This window comes from Chiloscyllium punctatum, chromosome 17 (genome assembly GCF_047496795.1).
Source record: "Chiloscyllium punctatum isolate Juve2018m chromosome 17, sChiPun1.3, whole genome shotgun sequence".
Lineage (NCBI taxonomy): Eukaryota > Metazoa > Chordata > Chondrichthyes > Orectolobiformes > Hemiscylliidae > Chiloscyllium > Chiloscyllium punctatum.
In genome coordinates, this window is record NC_092755.1 from 84,825,663 (window position 1) to 84,845,327 (window position 19,665).

At 38.4% G+C, this 19,665-nt stretch overlaps 1 protein-coding gene across 12 annotated transcripts in view; it reads left to right on the top strand.

The window, feature by feature from the left end:
• arvcfb (ARVCF delta catenin family member b) overlaps positions 1–19,665 on the top strand; it is a 303,746-nt gene that overhangs the window by 193,332 nt on the left and 90,749 nt on the right. For all 12 annotated transcript variants that reach the window (XM_072587755.1, XM_072587754.1, XM_072587759.1 and 9 more), the window contains 2 exons: positions 5,860–6,018; positions 11,729–12,324. In XM_072587755.1, the coding sequence (XP_072443856.1) occupies positions 5,860–6,018; positions 11,729–12,324 (755 nt within the window). The remainder of the gene's footprint in view (positions 1–5,859; positions 6,019–11,728; positions 12,325–19,665) is intronic.

Here is a 19,665-nt window from a genome sequence, read left to right on the forward strand (position 1 = left end):
CAACAGGAAGTGTGATTGTGTAGGAATTAAATACTATTGTTTGAACTGCTGTTTCCTTTGAAACAAAAACAAGCTAAGCATGAATGTGGAAGTGCGATTAGTTGTTTACATGAAAGCTCGGGTTGGCAGTGATTCTGATTGGGTTGCTAATCTCAATAAATAAGCAAGCTTGTTTTCAGTTTGCAGGATTGGGATTTAGGTAAACAACGATTCTGACTTTACTGGGTTTGGATGCTGCAATTACTGTCAAGATTGAAGCATGCTCTGTCCTTGACTCAAGAGTCTTGGATAAGGTGAAATGAGACATTCTCCAGTTACTGGTGCGTATGGTGTTAACCATGGAAAACAGTATAGCATCTTCGAGGAACTGCCATATTTTCAATGTGCGCATGAAAGCAAACAATGTTTGTCGTTAACATTGAAATATTCAAAAGTTGTTATTTCTCTCCAACCCATTGACTACTTTTGAAGTATAGTCAAATTATGTGGTGAAGTGTAATAAGCAATTGTGCACAAGTTTTCCTGTTAATAGCTACTATTTGGGACAAAATAGAAAAATTTAATACCAGAGTTATTGTTTACAAGAAGGACAATTAACCAAGAGTAGTGAGCTCTTAACTGATTGTCTTTTGGTTAAGTTCTTGTATATTTTAAATAATATTCTGTGCCACTATTCTCTGAATCCAAGAAAGCTATGGTCCAGCTGCTAGATTATCTGGCCTCTGAACAACCCTGATTTAATGCAAGGGACATTCAACACTTTTTACTGGTGTTTTCAGATGATAGGATATTAAAAAGTATATTGAGGTTAAGTCGAACTTAGTTGACATCCCCGAGCATGCACAGTAGTTGCAAAATCTCTGAAATAATTTGAAATAAAGTAATAAAAAGCTAACAAATTTTGAGAATTGGGGAAAAAGTAGCTAATGAGAAAAAATGAGATAAAAAGCTGACTTTTTTTAATCTGCTTAATATTATGTGCATACACATATTAAAAGGAAATCAGGTGAGTGTGTAGTCATAATTTATCACTCCATTAAACTTTGTAAATTAGTGGTCTTTTTTAATGTTGCTGTTTGTAATAAGGCAATCTTATAAATGGGATGAGTGTGTGTGCTCTACAGGCTTAATTATTCTGCATTTGTGTATTATGTTCTGGGGCAGTTGGAGAAAAAGGCTTCAATATCGAGGCTGGAAAAAAGGCTGCAATTTTGTTGTTTTAAATTGCAAGTTTCAAGGAATTGAGAAATTAGTCATAGAGATGTGCAGCACTGAAACAAACCCTTTGGTCCAACTGATCCATGTTAACTAGGTATCCTAAATACATCTAGTCCCATTTGCCAGCATTTGGACCATATCCCTCTAAATCTTTCCTTTACATGTACCCATCTAGATGCCTTTTAAATGTAATAATTATATCCATCTCCACCACTACTACTTTCACACATCACCCTCTGCGTGAAAAGTTTGCCCTTTACTTATGTCCTTTTTAAATCTTTCCCCTCTCACCTTAAACCTATTCTCACTAGTTTTGGACTCTCCCACCCCAGAGACCTTGTCTTGACACCCTATTGGTACGACCCTGGGTAAACCCTCCTGCATAGTTTAAACCAGCAATACAGGAAAGATCTATCCCGTGCAGTAATCTGTGAAAATTCAAGAGCCCAACTGAAAATTAACAATTTTACTTCCTAACATATAACAGAGAATAATTAACAAAAACTATTTACAACTCCTTCCTCTAACCTATCTTTTACCTTCCCTATCTACAATACCTGGTCTAATAAACCCCCCCCCAATTAAGATTTACCAAAAATTCAAATTTTCAAAACCAGCCAGATGTTGAATCATCTTTTTCTATCTTCCTCTGTCGTCTTTTCTTCTTGGGGATTTCTGTTTCACAGGTTACTGGTCGATAAAGGTATCTTTTTAATAGAGCTATTTTTATAGGCAATCTGCAGATGCTGGTAGCTTGGCAGTTCTCCTCCCAACTATTCAATTTTCCCTGGTCCTATACCCCCAAAGCATTGGATTGTGTCATTGGCTTTTAAGAATATCAATATACTAAACTCAAACTTGGTTGGAGTTTAGTATTTTTCGAAGCATAATTTAAACAGATTGGCCTAATTCAAATCTGTTTTGTCGTTTCCAAGCAACCAGCTACACTAGCTACTGGACCACATGTTACATTATATCTTGGTCAGAACACTTGGTGCTGTCAGGTAGTTCTGCTAGCTTTTAACTCTCAAAGGTACAGTACACCCACATCTACGTAACAACAGTATCCACGCCCCTCCATGATTTTATAAATCTCTAAGGTCACACCTCAGCCTCCAATGCACCAGAGAAAACAGCCCCAGCCTTTTCAGCCTCTCCCTACAGCTCAAATCCCCATCACTGGCAACATCCTTGTCAAGCTTTTCTGAATCCTTCCAAGTTTCACAACGTCTTTCTTGTAGCAAGGAGATCGGAATTGCATGCAGTGTTCCAAAAATGGCCTAACCGATGTCCTGTACACCTGCAGCATGACCTCCCAACTTCTTTACTCAATGCACTGATTAATAAAGGCAAGCATACCAAATGCTGCCTTCACTATACTATCTACCTGTGACTTCAATTTCAAGGAACTGTGAATCTGCAGTCCAAGGTCTCTTTGTTCAGCAACACTCCCCAGGATCTTACTGCACCCCCCCACCCCCCACAATTAAGTGTATAAGTCCTGCCATCATTTGCCTTTCCAAAATATAACCCCTTGCATTTATCTAAATTAAACTCCATCTGCTACTGCACGGTCCATTGGTCCATCTGATCAACATTTTGTTTTGAGGTAACCTTCTTTGCTGTCCACTTCACCTCCAATTTTGGTGTTATCTGCAAACTTGCTAACTTTACCTCTTATGCTCAGAATCAAATCATTTATATAAATGATGAAAAGCAGTGTACCCAGTGCTGATTCTTGTGACATTCCGCTGGCCACAGGCCTCCAGTCTGAAAAGCAACCCTCCTCCACCACCCTCGGTCTTCTATCTTTGAGCCAATTCCATATCCAAATAGCTAATTCTCCTTGTTTGCTATGTGATCTAACCTTGCTAACCGGTCTACCATGAGGAACCTTGTTGAACGTTTAACTGAAGTCCATTTGAAAATGTTCACACCTCTGCCCTCATGAATCCTCTCCATTACTTTAAAAAGCTCCAAGTTTTGAGACATGATTTCCCACGTATAAAGCCATGTTGACTATCTCCTAATCAGTCCTTGCCTTTCCAAATGCATGTAAATCCTCTCCTTCAGGAGTCCCTCCAACAACGTAGAGTCACAAAGATGTACACCACAGAAACACCTTGTCCATGCCGACAGATATCCCAACCCAATCTAGATCCACCTGCCAGCACGTGGCCCATATTCCTCCAAACCCTTCCTATCATATACACATCCAGATGCCTTTTAAATGTTGCAATTGTACTAGCCTCCTTGCCCATCACCAATGTCAGGCTCACTGGTCTATGGTTCCCTGGATTTTCCTTACCACCTTTCTTAAATAATGGCACCATGTTAGCCAACCTCCAGTCTTAATTGCAGCTATTGCTGGCACAAATATCTCAGCAAAGGGTCCAGCAAGCACTTCCAGCTTCCCAAAGAGTTCTCTGATACACCTGCTCCCATTCAGGGATTTATACCTTTATGCATTCTTGGAGTAGTGGTGCTGAAATATATTGATTGGAACAGTTATTCTCATTCTCATATGAGAAAAAAAATGAGTGCAGAAAGTATAAGTTTTAGGAATTGTAAACTCATTATTTTAAACAAAGAAGAACAAAGAAAATTCCAGCACAGGAACAGGCCCTTTGGCCCTCCAAGCCTGCACCAATCAAGATCCTCTATCTGAACGTTTCGACCGTTTCTTTCTTGAATCGTAATGTAACCTGGGAGTTTATCTTAACTTGGTCATTAGCCTGTTGCATACTTGCTATCTCTAATTTGATGTTGAGACTGGGAGAAATTTTGTCGTTAATACCGACCACATGGCACATAAGAGAATCTGGCAAGGAGAAAACCTGCCAAGTAAATGCTGGGATTAGAACAAGTTTGTTTGAGCTGTTAGGAGGAAACATCCGAGCTCTTGCTACTGAATCTGTTATTCTTGGATGTTTTGGTTGACGCAATACTTGCAGTATTTAACTGATACATTCATTTCATTCCTACCTCGCAACAGTAAAGAAGGAGCTGTAGTACTACTAAATTTAGAATATGATTATAGATATTCCCAATTATAACTTCACTGCCCCAGCAGCTTTTGTAAGCATAATAACGTGGTGTTAGAAATGACTATTTGGAAAATGTGTTTACTAGTTCAGTTGTACTACTTTAACTGGTAGCAGAAAAAGATTTGGAAACTTATTAGGATAGCAATGAATATATTAGAGCATGAGCACAATCTCTCCTGAGTAATGACTGTTAATTGATCATCTATGGTTAGAGGAGCCAATCCTGTCTGCTGCACAAGCCGAGTAAATACTGAGCAAGTTAAGGTGGTGTTGTTTGAGGATCTTTTGGGTTGTTGTTGAATATTCATGGCAACTTTCCTGAGCCAGGTAGTTAAAATGGAACTGTTTTCGGCTATATTACTGACTGTTATCAACTGATAACGCACACGTTAATCAGGTGGTGACTCTGGCATTTTGAGAGTCATCCTGTGAGCTTGAAATTCAGATATTTGACTGCTACAAAATTGGACCTAAAAAATTTCTTTAGATTAGGTTGGGATATCTGGTCGGCATGGACATGTTGGACCAAAAGATCTGTTTCCATGCTATACATCTCTGTGACTATAAATCTATAAATCTGTTAGCTTAAATCATATATGGGTAACATTTTTTATTTTGAAGATAGAAATGTCAAACTAAAAGTATACTGGTCACAGTATAAGAACATAATTTAGGAACAAGACAGGACCATACAGTCCATTAAGTTCTGGTCCACCATTCACTATGATCATGGTTAACGTAGGGCTTCAAATCTACTTCCTCTCCTTGCCTCCACATCCAGTAATGACCTGAGGCACCGAACTCTCTCTATCTCAGCCTTGATCCTTGTTTGCATGAACATATTTCAGACTTGGCCACTCGGCCCTTTGAGCCTGCTCTGCCATTCCATGAAATCATGGTTGATCCGATTTTAATGTCAACTCTACTTTCCTACTCTATTTCCCTTTACATTCCCTTGTTCTAGCCACTGTCACTAACATCAAGCAGAAAGAATTAAAAAAACTCAATGTATCTGTATCACTTTTCAACCTGTTTCTCTTCACAGCATTCCTCCCCCTAGAGTTTCATTTAGTCAACGTATGTTATGAATACAGATTGTAAATAGCTGAGACCTCAGCACTGATCCTTGATGCACTCAATCCTAACTTCAAACTGCATCCCTGCTGGCTCCATCCTGTCAGCTAATTCCCTCTCCTTGCTAATCTTAACGCCTTCTAATCCCCCCCCCCCCCCCCCCCCCCCAAAGAAAACCATGAGTCCTTTCCTTGTGTATTAGTATTTTATGTAGCTCTACTGTCTAAGCGATTTTGCAACTGAACTTCTAACCCCATGATTTTATGATTTACCTTTTACCTTTCCTGTAACATTGCTAATTTTCTGGCATTAAGGGCCTCATTCATGGGAGATGGTTAGGTCTTCGTGAGGGGGGAAGTGGAAATCTGTGATGTACCTTCTGAATTCAATTTAGTGAACTTCCTGCATTATCCAGCAAAAAAGCTGATTTAAGTCAGCGCAAATAAACGTATGAGAAAGATAAATCAACATGTGCTATGCAATTAGCCACAGCTTACAACATATTACGCTTAATTTGCAGGAACAAAGCCCCAGTAATCTAACTTCAAAGAAAACGATGCAGGAGCCGCAGGAGTTGGTGGAAGAAACTGTTACAGTTGAAGAAGACCCAGGCACTCCGACCTCTCATGTATCTGTGGTAACATCGGATGATGGAACTATAAGACGGACTGAAACAAAGGTAAAAAGTTTTTGCTTTTCCCTTTAAGATGCCATATTTTAACAGCAATGGAGATCACACTCAACTGTTCTCACAATCACCCACTTCAGTATATCCATCCTTCTCTGCTACTTCACTTGATGCATTTTTATCCTGCTATTCCAAAATTATTTTGTTACTCTGAAGCAAATTTCATATATTTTCTTTTTCTTTGGTTTTCTTGAGAATGTATGTCAAGGGAGCAAATTATGCAGAGCTAGTTTTTTTTTCGCTAAAAGCTGTTCCTTGGCTCAAGGAGACTCTATCCTTGATCTTTTTTTCAGAGGGGTAATACACCAGGCCGGGCTCCGATCAGTCTAGTTTAGTGCAGAGATGAAAAGGATTTTGAGCTGCCTTTTCTTTATAGGTAAACAGATGAGACTTCAGGCCAAAGTGGTCATGTTTTAGAAGTGACCTGTATAATGAAGGGGGAGTGGTCAGCTCTCTAGCTGAGCAATTTAGTTCAGTCCAGAACAGGTTGGGAGTTCAACACTGAGCCGTATGGAAACTCTCTCCTCTGCCTCTCTAACTTCAACCTATAAGCCATCTGACCTTTTTTAGTACTGTTTTATAAAAAGAAGTTTGCTAATAGGTACTGTTGTGTATATTTGGAACCGATACTTAAGTCTAGTTTGGATAGACTGAGTTCTGTAGGGGCTCGTTATTCTGTTCTTTGTGTTTTATTATGTAATTTTGTGAATAGATTTTTTTTGTCTGATTTAAACCTGGTAGTCAACCTTGCTAACTTAATCCGGGTAATTTTCACTGTACACTTGATGAAACAAATCACCAAGTTATGATCTGGGCTGCCTGCTTAAGAATGCTTTGAGTGGCCTGGTCTAGTCCATAACACTACCAATTAAGATGTGGCAGTATTTATTATATCTGATGACATCTAATTTGTTTCAGCACAATGGGGGTAGAAAGTGACATTAATTAAGTTAGAAGAAAAATCAATTTAGTTTCAAAAGAAGTCAGTGTGTTCTGAAATAACATTATAATGAGGCATTTTTGACCATGTTTAGTTATATTTGAGTAAATATCTGGGAATTGACAATTTGGTGAGCGAACAGCCATTATTGCATTTTGCATGGTGTTACAAATATAGTCTTCCTTGTGTGCAAATGATAGGGATGCAAGGTGTGTCCTGTAATTGATCTGAAATGTTACCTTTGCTAGTGTTTTGTAAGAGTTTGCGTTCCCTTGTTCAGTATTTGGATGTTGACAGAGCTAGCAGCTTATTATCACTTACTTCTCGAAGTAATAATTAAGTGTTAAGGTCGTCTTGCTTTGCTGGAATAAGAGCTCTTTGTGCTAATGTTCTGGAATTAGATTACTCCAACTTTAAGATCAGCATGCTTCTGGGAGTTTGGAGTGTAAACATGCCAGTTTTATTTGTTTCTCAAAATTTAATGACCCTATGATGACAGGAAGGTTTGATTTCTTGCAGCACAAAATTCTGGTCTACACTTCAACACTTCTGGTATGGCGTACTGGAAATAGGCCTGCTATTCTCCAATGTAAAATATTTCATAAAGTACTCTAAATTGCCAATTTATCTGACTTTCAGGCCCAGGTTGATGGAAAGCATGGATTCTGTTTCTATTCTCAACAAGAGATTAGTATTGATTATAAGATTCTTGCTCGGAGTAAACTGCTGGCATATAATGCTGCAAATTAAAATCCTCATCCCCTGTCAACTCACCCATATACAGCCGAATAGGGAACAATAGGTTATTGGCAGAGGGGACCAACTGGAAAGACTATATAATCGTCTTTGTTCCGCGGTACTGTTGTTAACTGATCTTTGATTCTTCTATTGGCCAGCATGTTGCTCCATTTATTTTTCTCCAGATATTTCCACTAGTTAGTAAGAAACACAATGTTGTTGCTTCACTTAAAAAAAAAAGTCTCTGACTTTTAAAGTGTCTGTTATTGCAGTTGTTAAACTTAAAAGTTGCAGCTTACAATAACCATTGCAGGAAAGATGAGTTTTGTTTAATTTTAAAGTCAGTTTTATCTGCAGAGAACATCGGCACTGTTTCTGAACTGGGAAGAACTGAACACATTTCTATCTAACTTGTTCCCAGCTCCAAGCTGCTCAGCAATCTGAGAACTAATCACAGGCAAACTGTCTCTGTCATCGATAACTGGTTATGAATCCATGGACCAATCAACATGCCAGCAAAAGCTACATTGGTACACCGTAACTCCAAATCACTGCAATTTGAACGATGGTTGATGTGATGCTTGCTATGTATGTACGGTTACTTTCTTTTGAAAGCATAAACCACCCTCCAAAACACAGTTTTTAAAACCTATTTCTTATTTCAGTTAAGTTTTTTTTTAAATGTCCAAAATGAAAAGATATAGTCCACCCTCCTCATTCCACAGAACCTTCCTATGCAGTTATAAATGGCTTAACAAAGCTATGCACATCACAGGAATGTTCAGCCCTGTCCCAAAACCCTGAACAGCTTGGGTTGGAATGAACTCCTGACAGGAGTGGAGGGTTTTGTAATTTCTGATTGAGAGAGCCTAGGGGTACCTGCTACAATATATGACGTTGTGAGTACATATCTTGAGCAAAACTGGTCTTCGATTGACATTCGTAGCTTATCAGATGAGGTACTTTATGAGCACGCTTGAACACAGTGGTCTTTGTTGGCACAGATGTGCTCAACAACCGCTTATGCTAGGCATTTGTTTATCATTGCCAAAATCTGAGCCACAGTACTGGATTACAGCCAGTTTAATTGACTACATTCTTCTCTCAGAATCCAGTATTTCTGTTGTGACCCTGCTGTCAACATGCAGATTTCTGCACAAAACACTGTCTTTAATTAATTGGAGAAGCCAAGGAGTGTATATGTGCCTAAATATAGAACAGCCATTTGATTTATCCTTTAAGCAAGCATTTAGTTGGCCATATACTATTTCTGTAAGAAGTATTTTTCTTCACCAAAGGTTAGTGATGGGTTTCCACAAGAACAACCCGTTGCCATGGTAACATGCTCGCTTTGTGAAGTCTTGTGCCTTGGCTATCAATAAGGTCTCCACCTGCCACTTGTGACTGCAGTATTTGTTTTTAAACAGCCAGCAACACTTTATTCCACATTGGACCAGGAAGAACAGGATAGGGTGCAGGGGAGAACACTGAGCAAGTGTGGAAACCCGTGAATATTTTGAGTTTATTAGTGGGATTACCTTTACAAGCATAACACACAAACATATACTGCTTCAACTTAATACTGACCTAGAGGTCTTTATGTAATTGTTTTGTACTGTGTCCAGCTGAAACGGCATTGTGAATGTCTCCCCATGTCATTCTGAGTAACAAACCAACCAGAATTTGGCTTGAAGTTATGCTGTCACTCATGTCGCAACTGACTGAAGATTAATCAAGATGTATTGCTGTACAAATTCAAATGTGGCTGCACCCTGAATGACATGTCCCTCTCTTGCATTGTGACACAGCTTTATTCACTGATGCCATGTCCACACTTTCTTAATGGACTCCTTGCTCTTCGGCAAGTTATTGCGTACAGTTCAATGTTCTGAATTGTGGCATGTTCATTTTGGTATGAAGCTTCCTTATTCAATGTTGACAGGTCATTCAATGGTGGTCTAAAAATCACAGCCCAATTTGTTCTTTTATATTTCAGCAGCACATAAAATAAAGCACCTTTGTAATATTCCAGAATCGTTCTCGTTACACTGATTTGAATCAGTGATAGATATTTGTGCATAGTGTTTTGTTTCTTTACAAGTTAGTAACTATAAATTCTAGTAATCGTGTTGGTTTAAGCAGAGACTGCTAATTTAGAAAGTAATATTTGAACTAATTAATGGCAGCTATCTATACATACTCATATGAACATACAGTGCTGCTTGAGTTTACTCTTTGGAATGATTTTGTGGTGTATAAAAATGTCAGAACAGTAATTATAATCCTGCTATTAATTTGGAAAAAGAAGAACCTCTCTTGATTAGTGAAACATTGGGCCTTCACATGGGTCTTATTGGTTTGATTGCATTGCTTTCTTAGGAATGTATCAACCTGTTCAGAGATGTTATACATACCTCTGGAGCAGGTGCAACTTGAACCTGGGCCTCCTGGCCGAGAAGTAGGGACTGCACCCAAGAGTCCCTGCATTGCTTTTATAAGCTTATATCAAAGTTCCATACCCTGTGAAATGCCAACTCCTGTTTGGTAATGGTTGTCAAAATTGTTGTCCAGTGCACCTACTCCCTCGTGACTGTTGTGGAAATTCTGATTGATACATGCCCAGTATTAATCCAAGTCTGCTCATCATTCATGTGTTTTAAATAGTCAATTGCAAGATTAGTTGTTTTTTGGTGTTTAATTCTATTACCAGGTTAGCAGCATCATAATCCATGTTGTGTTCGTTCACCGTCTCAACACAATAACTTGAGACTCCGTGTTGGATGTATAGTTGTAAGATTATTGAATTTAAATTTCCCAGTAGTGAGACCTTAATTTGTGAGAAGTATTCTGATGTCTCTGAAGGGATGACTTTTTTTTGCATGTTGGAATCAACAAAGCATGAGTTTTTTAACATACGTGACAATGTTTGAGTCCATTCTTCCAGCTCCGAACTTGAGTCTTTTAATATTAACATTTGAGCAAATAACATGCTATTCATTTTGCATTCTGAATGTGAACAGTTGCTCTTCAAAGTGAACGTGATTAATTTATTATCCTACAATAATGGGCAGCATGACAGCTGTAGTGTTATCCATGCCTGCGCTGTATTTGTAATTAGAACAATGGATGAACAGCTATAGGACGCGGATGATGTTTGTTATCCACGTTCAGAGGTAATGGTATGATAGGAGATGCAGTTCTATTACTCGCCTCCAAATCCCTCCCCAAGTGTTCTCAACTCCAACTGATTATTTAAGTGAAAATGTCAGAGATGAAGTTTTTGAAAATGTGTTGGGCTACCCCCAGAAGCTCAGCTGCTAAAGGCCTTAATTGGTTTTGCTGTATAGCTCAAGGATCTCAAATTTTGTGATCAATTTTCACCTGCTACAGTTGAGGCTTGTACCTGAAATGAAGCACGCTGGAAAGCCACAGTAGACATAGCTCAACAAAGAGTTGGCATTGTGAGTATAGGAAGAGAATAGGTTTGGCCACCGAAGGGAAGAAAAACCACTTTTTATATGAAATATTCTCTACTTCTGATGATTTCTAGTTATTTTAAACCAGTTTCAATTTTAGTTATAGATTGAAAGCTTCAGCTGCATGATCAAATTTTGGAAAATCAAAATTTCCACTTGGTTAGGAGACTGCAATGAATCCATTAAAATGTTTACATTATTTGATGTTTTTGCTATCTAATATTCATTTTTCCTGATCTGATTCATCTGCATATTTGCAACTTTTGGATTGCTTTTTGTGTTCACCAATAAATTGATTTCACATCAATCCTTGTACATTTGAAGCATTTGCATGACTCTTTCATTTGAGTCTCCAGAGAATTGTTTAAAATAAATTGCATATTCAAGTGTTTATACCCTGCTATATATCAATATCTATGCCTTACCAACACTTGAATAAATCTGGTTTCTCTTTGTTGAATTTCTGGTGAGATTAGTATTACTGTACTGTTGTGAAATTCTTGTTAATCCTTATGCTCTTGAACATTTTTATTAAATTTGTTTGCAGGTTACTAAAGTGGTTAAAACTGTGACAACTCGAACCGTTCGGCAGGTGCCACTTGGGCCAGATGGATTGCCTGCAGAAGGGTCTTCTCCTGCTGGCAGTTGTACAGATTCCATTGACAGAAGATACATGAAAAATGGAGACCGGTATATTACACCACAAGCAAATTCTACTTTAACCAGAGGCTATACCAACTATCCTGATGCATACGAGAATCGCCATGATATGTACCGTTCATACGCTGGCCAGGATGGATTTGCTGATGTATCTGATAACTATGGAAGCCTATCACGAGGTGTACATTACCGCCCACGCTATGCTTTTGTGCCACGAGACAACTATAGGCCAGATGAGAATTACACATTGCTGGGTAGAAACAAGTATGCTGTTGCCCAACCGCAAGTGCAGCCAGATGGCAGTGTTGACCTGAGCCGATCTCAACCAGAGCGTTTCCAACCAGAACCTTATGGACTTGAAGATGACCACAGAAGTCTAGGACCCGATGATGATGGATATGAATTAGATGGGGAGCCAGAACCTGATTATTCCACCGCAGGTCAAAGGGTGCCTACACGGGCTAATGGAAGAAGACCAAGGAGGTAAGAATTAGATTTCAGCAATGATGGCTGGAGTCCTTCATCTTATACGAGCAATACATTGTAAGCGGCTGAATTATGACTTACTACAACTCAACATAATTTTGACCATTTTTTAATGGTGCACTTGATCCATCCTGTTCTTGCACTTTCCTTTCCATCTTTTCACTTTTATACTGTTTGCTTATGATTATTTTAGGAGGGTCAGAAATGATCGTTTGGTGTCCTATTATTATCACTACCTGTTTGCATTCCAATTTAATTACTCCTTATTGCGTAAATGGCACGTATTTTGATACCTTATTGATTGTATACAATTAAACAGGGTCAATATAGTTTTGCAAAACAGAAATCATGTTTGACATGACCTTGATTGAGTTTTTTGAAAAGGTAACAGAGGATTGATGAGGGCAGAGCAGTAGAAGTGGTCTATATGGACTTCAGTAAGGCATTTGACGAGGTTCCACATGGGAGACTGGTTAGCAAGGTTAGATCTCATGGAATACAGGGAAAACTAACCATTTGGATACAGAACTGGCTCAAAGGTAGAAGACAGAGGGTGGTGGTGGAGGGTTGTTTTTTTCAAACTGGAGGTCTGTGACCAGTGGTGTGCCACAAGGATCAGTGTTGGGTCCAGTGCTTTTTGTCATTTAAATAATTGAGTTGGATGTGAACGTAGGAGGCACAGTTAGTAAGTTTGCAGATGACACCAAAATAATGGACAGCGAAGAAAGTTACCTCCGCATACAATGGGAGCTTGATCAGATGGACCAATGGGCTGAGAAGTGGCAGATGGAGTTTAATTCAGATAAATGCGAGGTGCTGCATTTTTGGAAAACAAATCTTAACTTTAATGGTAAGGTCCTAGGGAGTGTTGCTGAACAAAGAGACCTTGGGAGTGCAGGTTCATAGCTCCATGAAAGTGGAGTCGCAGGTAGATAGGATAGTGAAGAAGGCATTTGGTATGCTTTCCTTTATTGGTCAGAGTATTGAGTACAGACGTTGGGAGGTCATGTGGCAGCTGAACAGGACCTTGGTTAGGCCACATTTGGAATACTGCATGCAATTCTGGTCTCCTTCGTATTGGAAGGATGTTGTGAAACATGAAAGGGTTCAGAAAAGACTTACAAGGATGTTGGCATGGTTGAAGGATTTGAGCTGTAGGGGGAGGCTGAATAGGCTGACGCTATTTTCCCTGGAGCGTTGAAAGCTGAGGGATGACCTCGTAGAGGGTTATAAAATCATGAGGGGCATGGGCAGGATAAATAGGCAAAGTCTTTTCCCTGGGGTCGGGGAGTCCAGAACTAGAGGGCATAGGTTTAGGGTGAGAGGGGACCCGAGGGGCAACCTTTTCACGCAGTTGGTGGTGCGTGTATGGAATGAGCTGCCAGAGGAAGTGGTGGACACTGGTACAATTGCAACATTTCAGTGGCATCTTGATGGGTATATGAATAGGAAGGTTTGAGAGGGATATGGGCCAAGTGCTGGCAAATGGGACTAGATTAGGTTGGGGTATCTGGTTGGCAGGAATCATGAGATTAATTTGATACTGTTACTGTTTCAAACTCAATGCCTTGAAGCTAAAGTTGGACACCTAAATGGATTAAGGTTTTCTAAAGAATAGCAGGGTTGGTGCTTGGTGCTTTGTCTGTTGACAACATGAGAGGAATTTGGTAACCTAATGGTTCACTTAACAGTGTTTGTTTCTCATCAGTGATTTGATTGTGCAAGCATCAAGATGTTTCAGCAATCTTCTCTCCTACCTTAATCATACAGTCTACTGATAATGTAAAGCCCCCTAAATTGTCCAATAATGTGAAATGTGCAGTTTAATTAAGAAAGCAAAGTGGTAATTTCAAACTTAATGGTTTCAATTATCCTATAATTTAGATTAATGGATTTTGAATTAAGCAGTTTGTATTTGTATTCTTCAAATTAAGTTTGGCAGGAACTCAGAATTAATTTAATAGATAGATGAAAACGTACAAATTAAAACAATTATCCTTATCCTCTTCTCTGTTCTTTCTTCAAAATTGGAAAATTTGTTGTCATAACTCCAATCAAATCCAACTTAATTTGCTGGTAATTAAAAGGAATCTTTAACATGATAAATTATTTATAAGGGCCTGAGAGGTAACATTTACTTGATTTAGTGTATGAATCTGGACTGATTTATCCTCATGCATCTTAAATAATTGAAATCTAAATGCTCTAATCCTAAATAATTTAAATCTAAATGCTATCAAGTATGACTGTGAAAGGGATGTGAAATAGATATGGAGTAGCCAGCAAGGACATGGATTTAAACACTTCCTCAGTGCATGAGAGAGATTTTAGAAAATCTGTTACTTATGGTTTTGACTCCAGTTGGGAATGAACATCATTGTTTTTTCCATTACAGTCAATTGACCAAGTAATGATTTCCCTACAAGTACTTTGCAAATGTAATTGCTTTCTTCAAGAAGAGAGGAGGCGACCAGGAGGAAAGATGAACATGTTAACCTAACATCTGTTGAAAGGAAGGTGCTAGAATCCACTATCGAGTTCATGACAGTATATTTAGAAAATTTAATCTGTGTGGTCAGGCAGAGCCACCATGGCTTTGTGAAAGGGAAATTGTTTTAAACGTATTCATCAAGAGTTTGCAAAGAGCACACAGTTCTCTTTTTCCTGTGCAATACTCATCCCTATTGTTGAAGACAGAGAGCAGAGGCCAGGTGCTTTCTTGAGATTCTGTTGTGCATTCACTCCACTGTGGAGCAGTATGGTGATGTAATTTAAAGAGTCATAATCAAATCTAACATGCAGTCTCAGATTGCATGTTCCCATCGATCATTTAGTTTTCTTAAATAACTTTGACTTAATTTTGGCTAATCTTTAAATCAACACTTAGTAAACATATATTTCTAAAGGAATATTGGATAAATTAATTCAAAGCAAGTATTGCTTCTGGATAATCTTCTGTGGCATGTTTTCTGAAGCGCTGTAACTCCTATATTTAAGGAGTTGATGTTTGGGAGGATGAATCACAGAGGCATATTATAATAATGTGATTTAAAAACAGGAAGGTTTTAACTAAAATTTATTGCATATTCAATTTTGCTGTAGTGTCATTTTTCAGTATACAGATTTGGCTAGCTTGACCTTTAATTTTGAGGATTATTTTTAGTTTTAAATGCCAGCTTTTAGATATGCTAATACTTTAAGGAGAGTCATCTTCTAAGAAAATTACACATTTTTTAAAAAATTGTCAGCCCTTTTTGACCTTCAGCCTTATTGCTAAACTTAGCAATCTCGGACTAAGCCCCGCTCTCTGCAACTGGATCTTCAATTTCCTGATCCATAAGCCACAATCATTGAAGACTGGGGACAGCGTTTCATCCTCACTAACACTCTACACTGGAGCCCCCTGGGATATGTACTCAGCCCCCTACTGTACTCGCTGTATACCCATGACTGCGTCGCCAAATACCAGACTAATGCCTTTTACAAGTTCGCTGATGATACCACCATAGTCAGTTGAATCTCGGATGGCCGATGAAACAGCCTATGGATGGGAGGTGGAAGACCTGGAAAAATGGTGCACTGAGAACAACCTAGCTCTCAATGCCAACAAAACCAAGGAACTCAAGAAGAATGTTCCTCATGATCTCCTCCCCCCGCCCCAAACACGCTCACACATTAAAAGCACAGAGGTGGAATGAGTGGAGAGTGTCAAGCTCCTGGAGTGGTCATCAACAACAGGCTTTCTTGGACTCTTCAAGTGGATGCACTGGGTACAAAAGCCCAACAACGTCTCCTCTTCCTCAGGCAGCTGCAGAAATTTGGCATGATGGCAAATACCCTTGTCAACTTTTATAGGTGCGCCATCAAGAGCAATCATCTGTCTGGATGTATGACTACGTGGTAAGGCAGCTGTTCCATTCAAGATTGGAGACGGTTACAGAGAGTGGTGAACTTTGCCTGGATAATCACAAAGGCCAACTTCCCATCTATAGAATCCATCTACCAGGCCTGCTGTCAAGGAAAGCCCTCCAGCATTTTCAAAGATCCATTCCACCCTGGCAATGCTTTTCTACAACCTCGACCATTGAGGAGAAGGTACAGAAGCCTGAACACTAGCTGGTTTCGAAACAGTTTCTACCCTACTGTTGTTAGAATGTTTAGCATTCACCTGTACCTGTGTTTTTGTTTTTTCGCTGTTTACCTATTATTTACTATCTGTGCTATGTTACTGTGATCTGCCTGTATTGCTCACAAGACAAAGCTTTTCACTGTGCCTCTGTATGCGTGACAATAAATTCAATTCAATTCACTTTATTAATGCTGAATTAGGCTGCCAATTTCACAACTACAACATCTGCTCTAGAAAAATATTTGTTTGTTTGCTGTACTGATGAGAATCGGTTGCTGTTGGCAGATGGATTTAAATTCTGTTGCAAAGCTTGTGGTTTATGGAAGTTGTCAGCATTAAAGGAATGCTGTGGTATTAAACACCTTCCCGGATATTGTAATTCATTTTTATAATTGTTTCTTCTGTTTATTTACTTGAGCATTTTGTGTCTCAAACAATCTGTTTGGGCACTTCCATCTACTGCTGGTAATCTTTTACATTACGTTTAGCTTTGACATGATGAATTACCTTTTGCTTTAATTGACACTAAATTTTCTAGCTTGTGCCATCAAATGGCAGTTAACGATAAATCAGTTTGTCAGGCAGCATCTGCAGAGAGTCGAGGAGAGAATCTGAAATAAAAGCAGAAAAGAGTCATAAAATTAATTGGGTCTGTGCTGTGTTTCTAGCATTTCTTTCATTGATTTCCAGCATCTGAATCAGAATTATTTTATTTGTGTTTCTCCACTGTTAGGCTTGGAATGTTACTGTGCATAGTTCTAACTGGCTTTCAGAAGTTTCAATAATTTTTGATGTGGAACTACCTTTACTCCTCATTTCCCACTTTCAGTTGAAAAGTTATTGTTCATGAAATACTGGAAGTAATTGTGTATAATTTAGTACCTGTTCAAGGATCATTGGAATCCGTACTGTCATTCCTTTGCTCTTATATTCTATACATCCTATGATAAAATGTAGACCTCTGTTGGCTTTTGTTCCCTACTCTGAATCTGTACTCCATAATTGCCAGGCTTCAAAAGCACCAATGACATTTTCCATTCAGCTTATGTTTAAGTAAAAAACATTCTATTTCTTCATATCATCTGAATTCCATTTATGTTTTTTAAAATTCTGTTTTTCATCTTCTCAACATCATTTTCCACTTCTTTTGGTCTTATAATTCTTTAATTATACAAAGTTATTGGCATTCTCCTTTCCTTTGCAGTATGTGGTTTCTTTGTCTCTATCCAAAGTTAGATTTCATATAAACTATAGGGGCCAGAATTTTTTCCTGAACCAAGAATGGCTGGTTAATTATTTTTTACCTGGATACCATGGTGGTAGATTTGGGATTCTCCTTTAAGAACTGTTGGGTTACAATGAAGACTTCTCCCTTTAGGAGCCCACCACTTTGGGCAATGTGGCCTTCGAGTGGGTTTTCAACTCTCAAGCTATGAGCGCAATTTCCAAAGAAGAGAGAGCACAAAGGCTGATGTTCCAAGCAAGTTATCTCTGAATCTAAATGCAATTTCTTTTTTAACCCTTGACCAATGTCAGGTGACCTATCCAAAAGCATTGCAGGCGTAAGTCTCTAAGCAGTGTATTTATTACAGCTAGTGTCTTTTGTTTTGCACAGCATTCTTCCCAAAGAAGTTCAGCTATGTAGGTTTAGTCAATGATCAATGTAAAATCATGTTTTGGATTAGATATTTTCATAGCAATACAAACTCAGAACAAATGTGGAAAGCTCAAGCCAGTTTTAATTAAAAATTGATTATTACACCAAGGTACTACAAACCAGAATATTGGAATATGATTAGCATCCCCAAAAACTGTATATTTTGTATGAGAGGGTGGGTGGGAATGCAAATCAAGGAAGGAGAAGGAAGCTGTCTTTTCCTGTGAAGGAGTTGAAATTGACAACTTGGATCTGGAATGACCTCAACTCCAACACTGCTGATGAATTTCAAATGCAATTAAGGAGATGGAACTGGCATATTTTTGAGAAATATTTAGTCCTTGTTGTATTCTCGTAACCCCAACATAAAGTTAATCCTCTCTATTTGGCCAAGTGGGAACATTCAGCATAAATTAGATTCAAGTTACAATTTTATTATGTTTTTGGCAATTCAAAATATTTTATAACAATTTGAAGGAGTGTCAGCGGTTTTGAGTGTATTGTGACCTGTTTTTGACTATTAGTTTTGCAACTACACGACAAGTTGCTAAATATCTTCACTATGGGTTTTTAAAATTTGTGAAAGGCAAATGATATGCTCTTAATAATATATCTTGGTATTTTTGAAACGAGAATAAAGGCATAGTGAAAATTTGAAAATGCTGAACAAGTCTGGCAATAACAATTGAGAGAGAAGCAAACACAGATAATACTGGAGAAATGCAGTCTGTCTGGCAGTGTCTGGTGAGTAAAAGAGTTAACATTTTGAGTCTGATGTGACTTCGGATTACCTATTATAAAGTCATAGTGAATTCAAAATGTTAAATCTGTTTCTCTCTCCATGGATGTCACCTGATTTCCAGCATCCACAGTCTTTTGCTTTTACTTGAGAGAGAAGCCAGCGTATTCACTATTTTCCAATTTTTTCACTTTAAATTTGCAGTATCTTCACTACTGTAATCCTATTTTATTTAAATCCCAGTTCAATACTATTTGATTAATCTGAAGTATCTGTCCATCTGCACAACTTTTGTAAAAGCCGCAAGCCATCATCACTGCAAAGGTTTTTTTAATCAAGTTCAACCTCGACACTGAATTAGAGAATGAGAACCATTTGCGTGAGCTCCACCACAAGTGGAAGAAGATTTTTAATTCTCAAAATCCTTTTTGGCGCACAAAAGTTTCTACTAAATCATACTTTCGCAGGTTTCACGGGAACGTGGGGTGCTGGTGTTGGACTGGGGTGGATAAAGTCAAAATCATATGACACCACATCATAGTCCAACAGGTTTATTTGAAATCACAAGCTTTCCGAACATTGTTCTTTTGTTAGATGAAGTCCACTTCACCCATTGAAGGAGCAGCGCTCCGATTGCTTGTGATTTCAAATTAACCTGTTGGAGTACAACCAGATTTCAGCAGAGCTAATTTAAAAGATTAAGAGATTATTTTGATTTGATACAATAACTTCCAATTTTAAAATGTTTAATATCAAGCATACAACATTAAAACTATTTTGATACAGACACATTAATCCGACTGGAATAGTGTT